The 19,578-nt window shown below is 29.0% G+C and overlaps 2 protein-coding genes across 3 annotated transcripts; both read right to left on the reverse strand.

The window, feature by feature from the left end:
* Positions 1-629: 629 nt before the first annotated feature.
* On the reverse strand, positions 630-4,105 carry LOC145752935 (uncharacterized). 2 transcript variants are annotated; one of them, XM_082569310.1, is made up of 4 exons: positions 1,622-4,105; positions 1,480-1,547; positions 1,147-1,234; positions 630-918 (listed from the first exon to the last, which is right to left on the reverse strand). In XM_082569310.1, exon 1 carries the CDS (start codon positions 2,371-2,373, stop codon positions 1,885-1,887), a length of 489 nt encoding a protein of 162 aa, XP_082425436.1. In that variant the 5' UTR covers positions 2,374-4,105; the 3' UTR covers positions 630-918; positions 1,147-1,234; positions 1,480-1,547; positions 1,622-1,884. The 2 variants fall into 2 exon arrangements, with proteins under 2 accessions (XP_082425436.1, XP_082425435.1); XM_082569309.1 differs by having other exon boundaries at positions 1,480-4,105.
* Positions 4,106-15,083: 10,978 nt separating this feature from the next.
* Positions 15,084-18,548, reverse strand: LOC145753430 (uncharacterized). Its single transcript, XM_082569843.1, has 8 exons — positions 18,484-18,548; positions 18,121-18,244; positions 17,760-17,864; positions 16,095-16,115; positions 15,957-16,024; positions 15,579-15,714; positions 15,263-15,371; positions 15,084-15,115 (listed from the first exon to the last, which is right to left on the reverse strand). Exons 1-8 carry the CDS (start codon positions 18,546-18,548, stop codon positions 15,105-15,107), a joined length of 639 nt encoding a protein of 212 aa, XP_082425969.1. The 3' UTR covers positions 15,084-15,104.
* Positions 18,549-19,578: the final 1,030 nt, after the last annotated feature.

The following is a 19,578-nucleotide window of genomic DNA, read 5'->3' on the forward strand; positions in this document are numbered from 1 at the left end:
TTATTATGATATTGTATTAGTTTTTGATTAAAAGCACAGAATTTGTTAAAACAATAAAAATAAAATGAAAATAAGAAAAACAATTTTTAATGGAACTGGTCTTTGCTGAAAAGGCAGGAAGATGGCTACCGTCCTTAAAAACTTTTTTTGTGATAATTTTAATAAAAATATGCATAGTATTTAACTTTATATTTCTCCCCTAAAAAAAATTAGTTAACCTTTAACCTTTTCTTCCTTATCAAAATTTCGGCGTAGATTGATCGAAAAAATGGCTGGCTTTAAATTGTCGTCTTTAAAAACCTCTACTATCCTTCTTCACTTTGAAATAAATCTACCACTTTTATAATACAGCAAATTTATCTTTTAATGGGATTTTCGTAATCACTTAATTTTCCTAAACATGAAAAAGTAAATTAACAAACAGAATTGGCAACATTCCACAGATAAAATCTTGATTTTAATACCACTTCTTTATAGTCTATAGTGTTAAAAAAAGGAATAAAATAGATGTACTGAAGTTAACACACCCACAGATTTAAAATAACACAATTTTTTTCGAAATATTAATTTATTAACACATATATCAAATACTAATCTTCTTTCTGTATTTTCCTAAACTTTATCTGGGACGTTTTACATTCCGTGGCTCACTGTAGAAACGCAAAATTCGAATAAAATTTAACAAATTTTGAATACCCGAATCATAACATAGAAAAATAAAAAGGAACATCTAAATAATCTAATGATAAAAATGAAGAAAAAATTTAAGCAAAACTTTATTGCATACTATTTAGTTTTTTTTACTAACAACATCGTCCAATTGTTTCATAAATTCTTCACTTGCATTCTATTCTCATCAAACATCTCAGACAGTTTATCATTAATATCTTGCATTCTGGCAAGATATTGCACTGGGTCCTTATGAATAAGAAAAAAAACAATCATTATAGTATTATTCACATAAATTGTAAAAAATGCCTAAAACTGTTTAAATGTTAAAATAATTGAATTTTGTCATCCAGGTTTTAAATTAAAAAACTACGTTAAAATTGTATGCATATTTAAAATTTATGTTATAAAATTAATACAATTAGACAGCATTCCATTAAAAAAATATATATTTATATATAAAAAGCACATTTAAACCTGCTCTCTTAGGTTTTAAAGTCCCATTAAATCTTGATCGCTAATAAAAGATGTCGCAGCATCTAAAGCAGGTTTACTGAGTGCACCTCTGTAAATTTTTTTAATGTTAGATTTACATATATTTTTTTATATTAAAAAATTTAAGCCGAGTCACTATTCATTTTGAGCCAGGCGTTAAAGAATAGCTCAACCACACTAAAACTCCACACCCTTCCCCAATAAAAATACAAAAAACTATCTTAAAGTAATACAAAAAAAATTTTTCGAATAAATTTTAAAAAATAGACAATGTATGTTATTGACAATATTAGTTTAAACAAAATAACAAATTACTTCCAGCTTGTATCCGCAGAAAACACAAGCCCAAACAGAAGAAAGGCGATGAGTTATATATTCATGATCTGAAAATAGTTTAAGTTTATTATTTTTTTTAAATATTAATTTTACATGCAATAAATCTATAAAACAAACATACCTTTTATTAGGTTGCTAATATTTTTTCAGTACAAGTTAGTAAATAAAGTAGCTTAATTAAACTTAAACTTGCCTTTTATAAACGTGAGTACACCATATGATATATATATATAACGAAAATTCCACATAGATTTTCCATATTAAAAACCATATTGAGAAAAATTTATTTAAAAATTTCCAAAGCTCAATATTAATTTTCGAAAGTTAAATTGCTAGTAACAAATAATAAACTAAAATACATATTTTTATCAACTACACCTTGCCTCAACGGAAAGAAATTCTATCTTTCCTAGAATTTGCAACTTCTAGTTCATTGGCCATTACATAACGATCTAGAGGCTTTAGCAGCTCACACTTCTTAATTTTCTGGACACTAACCTGAGACACCACAGCTTCCCTGTCCAGTGGCTTCCTGGCAAACAACAACGGACCGAACAGAGACCAACCAAGGGTTGTTCTCACGGCGTCGAGACAACCAGATGAACCCAAGCGAGTCTCTTCAACTCTAAAGGCTTCTGTGACATTGGCTCCAATAAGCAAAGTAACAGTACCTTCAATTACTTCAGGTAATTCAATATCTTGTAGGTATTTGTGCATCTTAAGCATTCTCTTTGTCGGCTTAACGTTTGGCTTAATGGGTATTTCCTCAATCGACAGTACTTTTGGTAGATTTATGTTGACTTCTTTATCAATTAAAGAACCAACAGATAGACTAACTGAGGTACTTAGACATTCCTTTGCTTGATCAGTCATGGTTTTCAGCTTTAAACGTTTCTGAGCTCCAGTAGCACCTAAACTTTCAATCAGTCGATGCTCACAAAAGGAATCAGAAGAACCCTGGTCCAAAAAGGCATATGTTTTGACCACTTTGTCTTGATAGCGCACCTTCACTGGAATTACATTGAAGTAGACACCATTCCCAGCAACTTCATTTGCTCTAATCGTAGAACATGATATCTCCTTTTGTCGTGATGTTGATTATTTGCAGCACAACCTTTAACTTCACACACTGCTTTGATTTCACAGTTACCAATGTGATGTCCATGACACAAACAGCGAAAGCAGAGTGACTTCATTCTAACCAGATTTATTTTATCTCGGTATGACATTTCTTTAAATTCTGAACAATTAGAAAGTGAATGAAATTTCTTACAACAGACACAAGCAGGATTCTTGGATAATTTGATTTCCTTGGGTATCGCTTCTGCAGACATAGCATTGCAAGCGGATAACCTTTGACGCCTTGTGTTGTTACCAGTGCTTCTTAAGCTGCTTTGACCATATACAGCTTTTCCATACAAGGAATTAGCTATTTCAGACTGTCTGGTGACAAACCTAACCAGATCAATGAAACTAACCTCATGCCCACTTTCTTCAACAATTCGAACAGAAAATGAAACCCATTCTTTCTTTAAACTCTCAGGTAGCTTGTCGATAATTTAAACCATTGTCCTAAACAAATTCAGACTAGCAAATTCTTTTAATTCTTTCATTGAAGTAACACATTTTTTCAACAGAATGGAAAATGATATTAAACCATCGGGGTCGTTAGCCTTTACCTTAGGGCTTTCCAAAATGTACCTCTCACAACAATTTGCTATAACATTAGGTTGCCCAAAGTCATAACCTTTTTAGAGCTAAGGCATATCCGGATCCATCTCTTCCAGTATAATGTTCAATAGTCTGACACACCTTTTCTGAACAACGTTGAATCAAAACAACAGACACAGCTCGTCTGTCTCAACATGAGGATTATCTGCAATGTGCATTTTGAACGAACTCATAAAGGAAGTGTACTTCATTGGGTCTCCATCAAATTTTTTAATCACCGGATTTGGTAATATTCTCTTAACTTCTGTGTTATTGCAAGCTGAAACGGTCATTCGGGGTTTCGCTGGGGCAGAATAAACTTCCTCAGGGTAAGGACAGTAGTGGGGTTTGGAATGTGGAATTGGTGGCAACCTTGAAAAGTATCGGGTTTCTTTGGGTAATTGGGGCTTAAAATCTCCATAATTTGATTGTTGTACTTGAATTATTGGTTTGAGAAGTTTCCTTTCTATCAATGAGGAAAAATCTTTCTTATGCGAAATAGGTTGAGAAGTGGCTTAATTTTGTATTGATTGCTTGACGGATTGTTCCTTATTTGTGGGTATTGGAACATTTTTGGAAGTATTCGGACTTGGTTGTGGTAAAACCGAATCAATCTTAATCGTTGCTGGCAATTTTGCATCTGTATACTGGCTTGAAAACATGCTTTCATTCTCACATACATTGTCATCCCATGCATCAGATTTAGCTTGAGCAAACTCTTGCGATCAGCTTCTCTCATCTCAAAGGCGGCTCTTTGTTCGGCCTCTCTCATTTCAGAGGCAGCTCTTTGTTCAGCCTCTCTCATTTCAGAGGCAGCTCTTTGTTCAGCCTCTCTCATTTCAAAAGCAGCCCTTTGCTTGGTCTCTTTCATTTCAGAGGCAGCCTTTTGCTCAGCCTCTGCTTGTTGCTCCAACATTCTTTCTTGAGCATGCGGTTTGGCTAACAATGCCAACTTGAGTTTCACCTTTGACTGACGGCGCAGTCAAAGGTGAAACTCAAGTTGGCTTTTACATGAACTAGAACTTGACGACCGAGAACAAATACTTGGTGATCTATTTAAATGTTCCAGATTAAACATTTCTTCGGGCGACAAACTACTGCTTTTCTCAGCACCAATATAGTCTGCCAGGTGCCAGCCATCGAGTAACCTTAACATTAAACTCAGCCTTCACCCGTTTACAATCCTTTTTCTTAGACACAGTTTCTGGCATGGATTGGCTTGAGGTCATTGAATCACAAAGGCTCATCACTTTGTAGAATTCAACATCAACTTCCTTCAACAACTCCCTAAACTTGAGCTCATTGTTAGGTTTTGCCGTAAACTGTTCTGCTCGGTTGTATTTGTCTTGTAGTGAGCCCAATAGCTCTACAACAGCATCTTTTGATTCCATATTTAATCAGTAGTCTGAAACTTGCATAACAGCACTAACAACAAACTCTATAGTTTAAAATAGTTTGAAACGATGTTACGTCGTCCTTGCAGTAAGTGCGGCTTTGATACACTCAGACGAGTAGCAGAAATAATTAATTACCAACACCAGACTTAGTTATAGTTATTAACTCGTTTAGACATCAATCACACCAGTTTAACTTTCTTTGAACTTATTATTGTTAGTGACGCAACGATAGGACAACACAATTTCAACACAATTCTTATAACGAAAAATGGTGCACACAGATCGATGAAAAATACCGTTTCTAAAACAAAGAAACATATATAAACTACTTATAGTCCAAAATACCCGTACAATTATCTTAAGATAACAGTAAACATTATAAAACACTCAAATTAACAGTATTGAAAACATCATAAAACACGTGCTTACCGAACTATTTTAAGACAAAGCCCAGTTGAACAATATATCGGTATGGTAAAATCTCGTTGGCTTGGTAATTCAGTTTATCATTTATAATTAACTTACACTACATAAAAAAACATAAGTTTAGACTAGATTAAAACAGATAAAACTAACACGCTAAATTTATATCTCATCTCTGACAATACTTGGCTAAAGAAAGAACATAAAATCGGTCAAGCGTAAAAGTATACGACGATAAATTCACACTGGTTGAATATTTTACACCACTTATTTTAAAAAAATTTTACTTGTTAAAATTGAATACCTAAATCTAGTCGTCTCATAATTTTATTTGTAACATCTTCTCTGTACACTGATTGCAAGTTATCTTTTATGTCGCTCATCCTTTCAAGGTATTGCAATGAGTTCTGTTTTAAATAAAGTAAATGTAGAATATAAAAATTAGCAATTGTTTTGTTTAAAATATTTAAACTTATGCAGCATCTTTTTAGACCTTTAAAAAAGATTAAAGTTAACATATTTTTATTGAAAAAAATTTCCGCTAATTTATTGCTTGATAACACAATGTAATTTTACAGGTTAGCGCTTACAAATTGTAGCACATTTCACGCATAGTACGCCCTATTGTTTAAAAAAATCTCTAAAATTTGTTAAGTAAAAACGTGTTTTAAAATTAAAGCTGTTACCTCGTCTTTAGGTTGTTGAAGTTCAGCTAAATGAATGTCACCAGCAAACTTAGCTACGTTAGCAGCACCTTTGACTACCTTTAAAAGCCCTTTTCCTATCTTCTTAAAAACGTGCCCGACTTTTCCAATAACATCAAATGTTTAAAAATTAATATGTGTATATTTTTAGATATAAACTAAAGTACATACTTCCACTTTCCGTTTTTTGCCTCAACGGAAAGAACTAGTCCAATCAAAAGAAATAGAATAACAACCTTGTTCATTATCTAAAAAAACGTTGTGAATAATGTAACGTATCCGCCATCTTGTTGTTTACGCGAAAGTCCTATCTATTCTGCAGATCACGTGTTTACACCTATTGCCGATCTGTTACTCCTTATCTCTATCACGTGGCTTAATCACGTGATGTATTAGTTTAACTGTTTCAAATGTATTTGTATTTAGTATTCGTGGTACAAGCTTGTGAACGGTTGTATGTGTATCTTTCCGCAATAATAAACTATAAATTATAATACGGCTTTTCTTACGAAAGACAATCAGACTCGAACGTTACATTGGAGATCCTGGTTCTTTTTAAAGTTGTAAATAATTTTAAAGAAATATTGCTGCAAGAAATTACAATCGTGTGTTTCACACTTGTCGAATATAAAAATAGAAAATATTTATTCAAAATGGACCAATTTCTAACAACATCAATATCTATAGAAATTAAGCGCGTAGTTGAACGCGAGCTCCGAGAAGTTAAACGGGAACTAGCGTCCCTGAAAAATAAATTAGATTCAAAGATGTTGTACCAATTAACAGAGCTATCAACATCTAATCAAGATCTAGAAAAATATACCGGCGAAACCGACGTCGAAGATTATTTAATGAAATTTGACCTTATGTCAAAGGCCAATGGTTGGGATTCACGGGAAAGCGGCTATAGACTAGCGCTAAGTTTATATGGTAAGGCTGCCAGTATCGTCACCAACTTATCTGGAAGTGACCGTATCAGTAGCAGTTTTAAAAGATAAACTGCGTAAACGTTTTTCTTCCCCGAAGTTAAATTTATTGAACGAGCTACATAGCCGAAAAAGAAGAATGAACGAATATAAATCGGACATTGCCAACATGGTTCGACAATGTCCGATTTATACCAATTCAAGCATAAAAGAACTAGAAAAATTAAAGATGAATTGTTTCATGAATGCCATAAAACACGATGAAGAATTGCACTCCGCAATTTATCACCATTTACCATCTACAATCGAAAGTGCCCTGGAAACTGGACAACTTTACGAACAGCTGTATCGAGTGGATTTAAGCCCTAACTCAATGTCGTGTACCAGCACTAAAGACTACATTACAAAATCAAGCCGTTCTAATTTACCATGTGCGTTTGATCCTAGTTCCAGTCCGACAAAACCTTTTTCTTGTACAGAAATAAACACAATTCAACAACCAAAGGCGATTACTACCAAAAAGAAACTAGTTCAGGAAAATGAAACTTTTTATATGCCTATTCGTTCAATATCAAAATCAAATGACGATGATACTATTGAAAAGGAAATTGTCCAGGCCCAATTAGAAGACCCTGATATAATAAATGTAAAATTTTATCTTCGTTCTAAGCCAACTCATAATATAATTTCCACAAAATTTGATGGCCAGCTATCTTCATTGGTGATCAAAAATGCTGTTTTATTTCGAAAATGGAAGTCGGCATCGGGGTCAAAATTCCACTTACAAATGGTTGTTCCAGCATCGCTGCAGGCAGGGATTTTAAAGAAGGCGCATGAAGGCCATAAGGGGGTTATGTCGACGCTGAAGAGATTACGACGACGTTTTTATTGGACATCATTAAAAGCTGATGTGATTAAATACAAAAGGCAGTGTGCGGGGTGCAAGGAAAGAAAAAGAGATAAAAATAGAGAATCGCGAAGTTTTGTTCCCGGAGAGACGGTCTGGCTTCATAACAAAAGTTCGGGTGGAAATTTACAAAAAGACATTTGCGCAGCTTTTGTAATTACGCAAAAGCTCAATGACAATACCTATCGCATAAAAAAAACCAAGATGTTCAAACAAACCTATGGTCGTTAGCAGAGCAAGGCTTCATAAACTCTGTTAGTTTCATGGTGAGTTCGTTTCTCATTTTTGTTGAATATTTCCTGCTTTCATTGGGAAGGGAGGAATGTAACGTATCCGCCATCTTGTTGTTTACGCGAAAGTCCTATCTATTCTGCAGATCACGTGTTTACACCTATTGCCGATCTGTTACTCCTTATCTCTATCACGTGGCTTAATCACGTGATATATTAGTTTAACTGTTTCGGATGTATTTGTATTTAGTATTCGTGGTACAAGCTTGTGAACGGTTGTATGTGTATCTTTCCGCAATAATAAACTATAAATTATAATACGGCTTTTCTTACGAAAGACAATCAGACTCGAACGTTACAATAACAATAAATATTCATGGACCAAAACAGACAAAACTTTTAAGTTTATTTTATTAAAATCTACACTGTTTTACTCATAAAAAGATAATAATAAAACTACAATAATATACTTTTATAAAGCTAGACCGACATATGTTAATTTTTAAAATACCCATTTACTGTTTTGCATACTGAAAGCACATATTGACAGTCAGCCCAATAGAATATGGTTGGAATTTTTATAGCGCAAACTCAATATTTTAAACGAACATCAACTGTTTATAGTTAATATTAATTTTTGTATTCATTTAAAATAAAGTATTTTTACAATTTTATTAAGAAAGACATTTTGTTGTGAATTGTTCAAGTCTTACTTAAACACAAGATCAAATAAAGCACGGTTTTGCATTGGTGCGGTTCGAACTTAAACCCTGTCTGCCCGCCAAAAACAACTTGTACATTCTACATATCACGAAGTTTAAGTTAATAAATAAGTGTTATTTATTTTTTTAAATAGGTCTGAAATTTGAGCATGCGTAAAATTATTGTAAAAGCCGGGATTAAGAAAGGCATTTCGTAAGTAAGATTTACATAGTTTTATTTATTACTTTCTGTTTATTAGAATATTTAAATTAGTAAAAACACAAAATTAAAAAATTATAGACTTGATTTGCAATAAGGCCTTTTGTATCTTTCATACGTCCGATATAGCTGCAAAACAAAAAACTGTTAAAAAGTAGTCATTAAATTTTACTTAATCTTTTTCCAACTAATTTAAATATGTTACTACCACACAATGCAGTAAATATAGAGTATTATAGTTACTTACCAATATCTAAACGTCTCATCACTTCATTTGTAACATCTTCATTAAATACTGATTGCAAGTTGTCCTTAATATCGTTTATTCTTTGAAGATATTGTTCTGGTTCCTATTATAAAACTTTATTAACAGAAAGTAAGTAAATATAACAAAAAGTAGCATTCTATGTTTATGTATTAACGTTAAAAGTAGTATTTAATATATTATTTTCTTATTTTTTACTTTTATTTCAGATTGACAGATTTTACAAATTATTAAATACAACGGGATTGTATAAGCTAAACATGTAGACAGTATTAACAAAATACTAAAAATAAACACATTGTATGCTACAAAATAACAATATTCTAATCTATGCAAATTTATTTTGGTAATAAAAAGTAGCAATTAAAACCTCCTCTTTAAGTTGTTGAAGGTTGTCAAAATCTGCGTCACATGCTTAACCACCTTTGCAATTTTTGCAATCCCCCTTCCAATCTTTTTAAAAAAGTGCCCGACTTTTCTTTTAAAATTAAATGAGAGTTAAATTTAAGTAACAAACATTAAACTGCTAGTAAAAAACATTAAACTAAAAACATACTTCCATCGGCCACGCCTTGCCTCAACGGAAAGAACAAGTCCAATTAATAAAAAAAGAACTAAAAATTTGTTCATAATCTTTAAAATAAATAAAGAATTGTTACAGATATTTATAGTTAAAAAAATCAAGCAAGTTATACTGCAGAACTTTTAAACTTCAATCTTCATAATGAGTGTATATTTGAACTACACCAAACATTTTATATAAAAATAACCAAGCATATGCAAACTTGAAAAATACCTAATGAAATACATATTGTTGGTCTGAAGTATGATTGGAATTTTTCCAAATGCAGCATTACCATTTTATACTTTTTGTTATTAATGCTATTTTAGTATGCGCACAAAACATTATTTATTTACTTACGATAAAATTACTTTATATGTTTAGTAAAATAAAAATAAAATATTTTTATATTGTATATGCATTTTTTGCTAATATTTTTTAACTGAAAATAAATTTAGTTTAAAAAAACCTGAAATACAACAAAACAGCTGTCTTTTGTCTCCAAATTGTCTCAAAAATTGTTGAAAAAACAAATAAAATCTTTCAAATAAAATATTAATTTTTAATAGAATATTTAATAGCTTGTTGTACTTAAAAAATTCTAAAAAGTTGTACCAAAGTTAAAACACTAAAAAATAAAAAAATAACACAAATTTTTTTTTTCCAAGTATAATTTTATTAACACATATTCCTAGCAAATTATTTTTCTTTATTTCCGTATTTGCTGGTATGTCATTTTTGACGTTCTACATTCCTTAATTTGCTGTAAAAACGTAAAAAAATAACTGATTACTAGCATAAAAAATAGCAAATAACATAAAAATAATTAATGATAAAAATGAAAGAAATTTAAGCGAAATTGTATTGCATAACATTTAGCCTTTCTTACCAATAGCATTGTCCATTTCTTCCATTAATTCTTCATCCGCATCCTCATCAAATATCTCTGACAATTTATCATTCATGTCTTGCATCCTGGCAAGATACTGCACTGGGTCCTTAAAAGTAAAAAAAAGGTTGCCATCAGTATTATTCACATAAAGGATAAAAAATGCCTAAACAAAACAAGGTCGAAAATAAATTTAAAAATTTAACCGAAATATTTAAAATCATTCTAAAGATTTAACTGTAAAAGCATTTATTTGAATAGATAACGTTTTATTAAAAAAATATATTAAATAAAAAAATGTAAACCTGCTCTCTAAGATTTTGAAGTTCCATCAAATTTTGATCGCCTATAGCCCACGGTCTATTCTTATACCATTTTTTTGATGTCCAAACCCTCTTTCTAATTTTTTTCGATTTCCGCCTGTAAATTTTTCATGGCGTCGTACGAGTCGCACCAACGTCACACTATTCGCCCTTGAGCCCGGCGTTTACGGATAGCTCAAAACAGGTCATAACAGCACATCCTTCTCCAATAAAAAAATATAAAACCTCACACCTTAAAATGATATAAAAAAAATGTAGGTGCGGTAAAGTTAAGTAAAGTCACAGAAGATTCAAACATATTAACAAATTACCATTTTGCATCCGCAGAAAACACAAGTCCAAGCAAAAAAACAACGATGAGTAATTTATTCATAATCTAAAAATATTTTTAAAAATATTTAAAAATATTTATTCTAAATACCAAAACAGAAAACAAACTTACGTTTTTTTTGTTGGTATTACAACTTCTATACAAGATTTCGGTTGATGTGGTTTAGTTGAACATAAACTTGCCTTTTATAGCCTTTTTACCATATGCTCAACTACGAAAATCTAAGTTTGCATCACATCATAAATTTATATTGGGAGAAACATGACTAAAGCTTCCCGAAGTGCAACTTTACTTTTTATGCATATGGTTTACTCGAAACAGCAAAGAAAAAGTAATAAACTTTCATGTTAACATTTAATACATCAAGGGAAAAACAAAATAATGGTGTTTAACTGAAACTGGGTCATTTTATTGTGTTAAATGATAAAGCGACAATTTGTTTAGCTAAAAAAATGGTAAAGTGCAAAGAAAATACTTCAGACAAGGCCAACTTAACACACAACAATATTACTTCGTTCCATTTCATAGCATTTTATTTCGTATTTATTGAATTAACGGTTGAAACGATTGACTTGTTTAAACGCAAGCATTTACTTATTTAAACGACAGCAATTTAGTTTAGGATTTGGTAAGCCACTAAAAAAGTATTGACAAAAGTAATTACAATACAAGAAGAACACAAACATCATACTTTTTAATGACAATGACACAAATATATAAAGTTTGGTTAAAATCTATTTAACGTTGTTTAGATTTGCAAAGAAGTAATTTTTGCAAGCTATTGCAAAAATTTTTGCAAGCTACATCGTTATCAATATGCCGCTTATGCTTGTAAGATATCGTAATGGTTCCTGTAATGTTGCTTATAATTTCCTGTAAATAAACAACTACAATCACGTTACTGTAAACTGAAACTTTATCCCTATGTCGCTTTTCCTTTTAAGTTATTTAATTGGTTCCTGTTTTTAAAAAACTATGATCACGTTAGTGTAAAATGCAACCATCTGTTACATATTTATTATGATATTGTATTGGTTTTAGTTTTTGATTAAAAGCACAGAATTTATTAAAACAATAAAAATAAAAAAAAAATAAGAAAAACAAATTTTAATGGAACTGGTCTTTATGGAAAAGGCAGGAAGATGGCTACCGTCCTTAAAAAACTTTTTTAGTGATAATTTTAATAAAAATATGCATAGTATTTAACTTTATTTTTCCCCCCTAAAAAATTAGTTAACCTTTAACCTTTTCTTCCTTATCAAAATTTAGGCGTAGATCGATCGAAAAAATGGCTGGCTTTAAATTGTCGTTTTTAAAAACCTCTACTATCCTTCTTCACTTTGAAATAAATCCACCACTTTTATAATACAGCAAATTTATTTTTTAATTGGATTTTCGTAATCACTTAATTTTCCTAAACATGAAAAAGTAAATTAACAAACAGAATTGGCAACATTCCACAGATAAGATCTTGATTTTAATATCACTTCTTTATAGTCTATAGTGTTAAAAAAAGGAATAAAACAGATGTACTGAAGTTAACACACCCACAGATTTAAAATAACACAATTTTTTTCGGAATATTAATTTATTAACACATATATCAAATACTAATCTTCTTTCTATATTTTCCTAAACTTTATCTGGGACGTTTTACATTCCGTGGCTCACTGTAGAAACGCAAAATTCGAATAAAATTTAACAAATTTTGAATACCCGAATCATAGAAAAATAAAAAGGAACATCTAAATAATCTAATGATAAAAATGAAGAAAAAATTTAAGCAAAACTTTATTGCATACTATTTAGTTTTTTTTACTAACAACATCGTCCAATTGTTTCATAAATTCTTCACTTGCATTATCATCGAACATCTCAGACAGTTTATCATTAATATCTTGCATTCTGGCAAGATATTGCACTGGGTCCTTATGAATAAGAAAAAAAACAATCATTATATTATTATTCACATAAATTGTAAAAAAATTGCCTTAAAAAATAACGTTAAAATTGTATGCATATGTATATATTTTTTTAAATATTAAAGGTCATAATTTGATTTGGCTGTTATAAAATTAAAACGATTAGACAGCATTCTATTAAAAAAATATATATAAAGCATATTTAAACCTGTTCTCTTAGGTTTTGAAGTCCCATTAAATCTTGATCGCTGATAAGAGATGTTGCGGCATCCAAAGCAGGTTTACTGAGTCCAACTCTGTAAATTTTTTTAATGTTAGATTTACATATATTTTTTTTATTTAAAAATGTAAGCTGAGTCACTATTAATTTTAAACCAGGCGTTAACAAATAGCTCAACCACGTTAAAACTCCACACCCTTTCCCTTAACGTAATACAAACAAAAATTATTGAATAAATTTAAAAAAATAGACAATGTTATTATGAACAATGTTAGTTTAAACAAAATAACAAATTACTTCCAGCTTGCATCCGCAGAAAACACAAGTCCGAGCAAACGAAAAGCTTTAGTAATTTATTCATAATCTAAAAATAGTTTAAGTTTAGTTTTTTTTTTTTATTAAATTTAAATACAGTAGAACTACAAAACAAATTTACCTTTTTTTAAGTTGCTAATATCTCTTTAGTACAAGTTATTAAAAAAGTAGCCTTAATAAACTTAAACTTGCCTTTTATTTTAGTTGGTAAGAAAAGCTAAATGTATTGCAATAGAGTACACCATATGATATGGTATATATATAAAACTTGAAAAAATACCCACCTAAACGAATGTTTGTCTGAAGTATGGTTGGAATTTTTCGAAGTGCAGTATCAACATTATAAACTTATAATTTTGGTGTTATATTTTTAAACATACTCTCTCAGGTTTTGAAGTTTAGAAAAAGAAAAAAAAATACTTAAAAATAGTAAACTGCAAACAAAAATTAACAATTTACAAAAATTGCCAACGTAATATAACAGTATTATTTCACAAATATAACATAATATTATTTCATATTTATAAAATTAACGGTTGAAACAAGTTACTTGTCTAACGCAAAACTACATCGTTTAAAAAATGATTTTTGCTAAAGGAGATGCGTTAATCACTAATACAAATTACAATTTTTTGAAATACCATTTATTGTTTTATAAAGAGTATATTAATTATTAACAAAAAACGAAAAAACGACACAGACGATTTTTCATTACATAAAATATGTGAAATTTGATTAAATTCTAATCAAATTGTCTAGATTTGCAGAGAATGGTTTTTCTTGTAAAACCTATTTTAACGTTATCCATATGTCGCTTATCCTTTTAAGATATTGTGAGCTATTACTTTCTGTAATGTTGCTAATAACTTTTGTTTAATTTCTGTAATAAACAACTACAATCACGTTACTGAAAATTAAAACTTTATCCTTAGGTTGCTTTTTCCCTATAGTTATTGTATTGGTTTAAAGTTTTTGAACAACTGTTATAACGTTTAGACTGATTTCTAGCCGTACTGTTTATTATGGTTCAAAATCTTCAATTTGAAAACATATTGCTGTTTTCAATATTTTTATTTTTTATATTCCAGTGTCTTATAAACTGTAAATTTTAAATTACTATAACTTTTAATCTTAAATAACTTAAAGCTCTAACATTTTAATATGTTGCTTATTTGGTTAGAGTGATGTAATTATTGCTAATTATTAAGTAATAAGAGTTTGTTTATTAAAATTTTAAGGTTGGTTTTAAGTTTTTGAATTTTGGTCAAGGGTGCATCAAAATAAAAAAAACGAGTTAAATATTAAATTTTTGTTTTTAATAACAAATCAAACTGTTTATTAATAAATTGAATAGACTTTACCCTACGAATAACAATCATAAATTTCAATAGCACCTTAGTGCTAAAAAAAAACAACAAAAAAGTTGTGCTTATAAAAACAACCACAGTTAAAAATAACGCAATTTATTTTCCGAGTAAAAGTTTATTAACACATTAATCAAGCAAATTATTTTTTATTTTTTCCGAATTTGCTTAAAAGTCACCTCGAACGTTTTAAATTCAGTTCCTCGCTGTAAAAACGCAAAAATTAAAATAAACATTAACATTAATAAACAAAAATTAATATATTAAATACCTTATTACGTTAAAGTCTTTTAATGATAAACCTAATAGAGACTTAACCAAGATATTATAGCACAATATCTGGGATCTCTTACCAACTGCGTTGTCCAATTGTTTCATTATTTTTTCACTTGCATCCTCATTGAACATCTCAGACAATTCATCATTCATATCTTGCATCCTTGCAATATACTGCACTGGATCCTTTTTTAAAATTACATTTGGTATTATTCACATAAAAGGTAAAAATGTTTCAATGTTAAAAAGTCAATCAAATTTCCCCATTTAGTTTTTCAATTAAAAAAACACTATTAAAATTATATACGTTAATGCATAATTTAAGTAAAATATTAAAAGTTATAACTTCATTTCTATTAAAAAATATATATATATAAAAAAGCATATTTAAACCTGCTCTCTTAGGTTTTGAAGTTCCTTTAAATCTTGATCGCCAATAAGAGATGCCGCTGCACCTAAAGCCGCTTTTTGAACCGTAGGATTTTTTGCAGTTTTGACAATGCTCTTTTTAAGCGAAGAAAGGGCACTACTGTAAATTTATTTTATGTTAAATTGACATATACATGTTTAAAAACGTAGGTCGGGTTACTATTTCTTTTAAGCCAGGCGTTAACAAATAGCTCAACCATGTTAAAACACCACACACTAACCCAATAAAATACAAAAAACTATCATCTTAAGGTAATACACAATTTTTTTTTCTTTAATGATTTTAAAAAATGAACAATGTAAGTTATAAAGAACGTTAGTTTGAACACAATAACAAATTACCTCCAGCTTGCATCGACAGAAAACACAAGTCCAAGCAAAAAAAGAGCGATAAAGAATTTATTCATTTTCTAAAAAAAAAATTTTGAATATATAAAAATATTTATTCTATACTTAGTACTATAACAATAACAAACTTACGTTTTTTCGTTGATGTCTTAACTTTAATACAAGATTTTAGTTAATTTGGTTAAGTTAAACACAGGCTATTCTTTTATATTCTTAAACACCATATGTTTACCTATAACTTTTTTTTAAGATTTTTTACATTAAAGATTAAAAACCTATTTTGCTAAAAACATGACTAAAGCTTCCCAAAAAGCATATTACTTCCATGCATATGGTTTACTCAAAACAGTGAAGAAGAGGTAATAAACAAAAAAAAATTTTGCATCAGAGTGAAACATAAAATTATTTTAATTGATACTTAAACAAATATTATTTAGTCCAACTAACCGTTAGTCATTATATTGTGTTCAGTAAAAAGAAAACAAATTACTCAAAAAAATAGTAAAATGCAAAAAAAATTACCAATTTACAAAAATTGCCAACGTAAAATAATAATATTATTTCACAAATATAACAAAATTATTTCATATTTATTAAATTAACGGTTGAAACAAGTTACTTGTCTAACGCAAACCTACTTGTTAAATGAAATGATATGGCTAAAGAAGATGCGTTAATCACTAAATCAAATTACAATTTTTTGAAATATCATTTATTGTTTTATCAAGAGTATACTAATTATTAACAAAAATAAATTACATTACTTAAGTTAGACACAGACGATTTTTCATGACATAAAATATGTAAAATTTGATTAAATTCTAATCAGAATTGTCTAGATTTGCAGAAAATGGGTTTTCTTGTAAAACCTATTTTAACGTTATCCATATGCCGCTTATCTTTTCAAGATATTGTTAGCTATTAGTTCCTGTAATGTTGCTAATATTTTTGTTTAAGTTTCTGTAATAAACAACTACAATCACGTTACTGAAATTTAAAACTTTATCCTTATGTTGCTTTTTCTTAGAGTTATTGTATTGGTTTAAATTTTTTAAACAACTGTTATAACGTTTAGATTGATTTCTAGCAGTACTGTTTATTATTATTCGAAATCTTCGATTTGAAAACATATTGCTGTTTTCAATATTTTTATTTTTTATATTCCAGTGTCTTATAAACTGTAAATTTTAAATTACTATAACTTTCAATTCTGAATAACTTAAAGCTCTAACATTTTAATATGTTGCTTATTTGGTTAGAGTGATGTAATTATTGCTAATTACTAAGTAATAAGTGTTTGTTTATAAAAATTTTAAGGTTGGTGTTAAGTTTTTGAATTTTGGTGAGGGGTGCATTAAAATAAAAAAAAAACGAGTTAAATTTTAAATTTTTGTTTTTAATAACAAATCAAACTGTTTATTAATAAATTGAATATGCTTTACCCTACAAATAACAATATTAAATTTCAATAGCACCTTAGTGCTAAAAAAAACAACAAAAAAGTTGTGCTTATAAAAACAACCACAGTTAAAAATAACACAATTTATTTTCCGAGTATAGGTTTATTAACATATTAATCAAGCAAATTATTTTTTATTTTTTTCCGAATTTGCTTAAAAGTCACCTCGAACGTTTTAAATTCAGTTCCTCGCTGTAAAAACGCAAAAATTAAAATAAATATTAACATTAAAAAAAAATTAACATATTAAATACCTTATTACGTCCAAGTCTTTTCATGATAAAATTAACATATTCAACAAAGATTTTATTGCATTACATTTAGCTTTTCTTACCAACTGCGTTGTCCAACTGTTCCATCAACTTTTCACTTGCATCCTCATTGAACATCTCAGACAATTCATCATTTATATCTTGCATCCTGGCAAGATATTGCACTGGGTCCTTTTTTAAAATTACATTTGGTGTTATTCACATAAAGGGTAAAAATGCCTTAAAATGTTTCAATGTTAATAAGTCAATCAAATTTCCCCATTTAGTTTTCCAATTAAAAAAAAACACCATTAAAAGTGTACACGTTAATGCATAATTAAAATTTAAGTAAAATATTAAAAGTTATAACTTGATTTGACTGTAGTAAAACTTATACCATTAAACAGCATTCTATTAAAAATGTATATATAAAAAAGCATATTTAAACCTGCTCTCTTTGGTTTTGAAGCTCCCTTAAATCTTGATCGCCAATAAGAGATGTCGCTGCACCTAAAACCGCTTTTTGAACCGTTGGATTTTTTGCAGCTTTTTTAATCGAAGACAATGCACTACTGTAAATTTATTATATGTTAAATTGACATATACATGTTTAAAAACGTAGGTCGGGTTACTATTCCTTTTAAACCAGGCGTTAAGAAATAGCTCAACCATGTTAAAACACCACACACTAACCTAATAAAAAACAAAAAACTATCTTAAGGTAATACACATAATTTTTTTTCTTTAATGATTTAAAAAAATAAACAATTTAAGTTATAAATAACGTTAGTTTGAACACATAACAAATTACCCCCAGCTTGCATCGGCAGAAAACACAAGTCCAAGTAAAAAAATGGCGATAAGTAATTTATTCATTTCCTAAAAAAAATTTTTTTGAATATATAAAAATATTTATTCTATACTTAGTACTATAACAATAACAAACTTACGTTTTTTCGTTGATTTCTTAACTTTAATACAAGATTTTAGTTAATGTGGTTAAGTTAAACACAGGCTATTCTTTTATATTCTCAAACACCATATGTTTACCTATAACTTTTTTTGAGATTTTTTACATTAAAAATTAAAAACCCATATTGCTAAAAACATGACTAAAGCTTCCCATGAAACATATTACTTCCATGTGGTTTACTCAAAACAGTGAAGAAAGGGTAATAAACAAACAAAAAAATTAATGCATCAGAGTGGAAACCTAAAATTATTAATTAGTAAACTGATAAAGTTAAGTTAAATCTTTTTTTAATAAACAGTAAGACCACTTTTACATGATAATATATAATAAATTCAAATTATATACCTTTTATTATTTGATAGTTTAACAGTGAACTTGTCTTTTTTTTGCATTGTTTTAAATATATAAAGCAATCTAAAATTTAGAACAAGTTTCTTTTATCATACCATTGCCGATTTTTCACCCTACAGGCTGCATTTCAATGTTCGTAATATGGTTGCAACTCTCTCTATTATTAGCCTGCAATAATTGACCTATGCAACACACATGGCAGTTTTATTTATTTTGTTGGCCCATGAATAACAAATAGGTATATATATTGTTCATGAAACTTTATCAGATACTATTAAATGCTTTATTTATATTTACATTTTATCGGATTTGCTGTAGCTTTATTAAATGAATGGTTAAGTGGCGTCTTTAAATTTCTCCATAAAAATATCAAATTCAATATTTTTAACGTCTTTAATATAGAAATAACAGCTTGTAAAATAACAGATTAAGTTAAGTATAACAATTTCCAATCCCGCGTTTTGTTTAACGATAACAATATGCAAATAACATTTTAACGCGCCATTTTATAATAATTTTATAAAAAATCAGTTTAAATTTAGAATAGGTTTAAAATGTTTATAAAAATCGATTTAAATTTAC

The sequence above is a fragment of the Corella eumyota genome, chromosome 5, assembly GCF_963082875.1.
Source record: "Corella eumyota chromosome 5, kaCorEumy4.1, whole genome shotgun sequence".
Taxonomy (NCBI): domain Eukaryota; kingdom Metazoa; phylum Chordata; class Ascidiacea; order Phlebobranchia; family Corellidae; genus Corella; species Corella eumyota.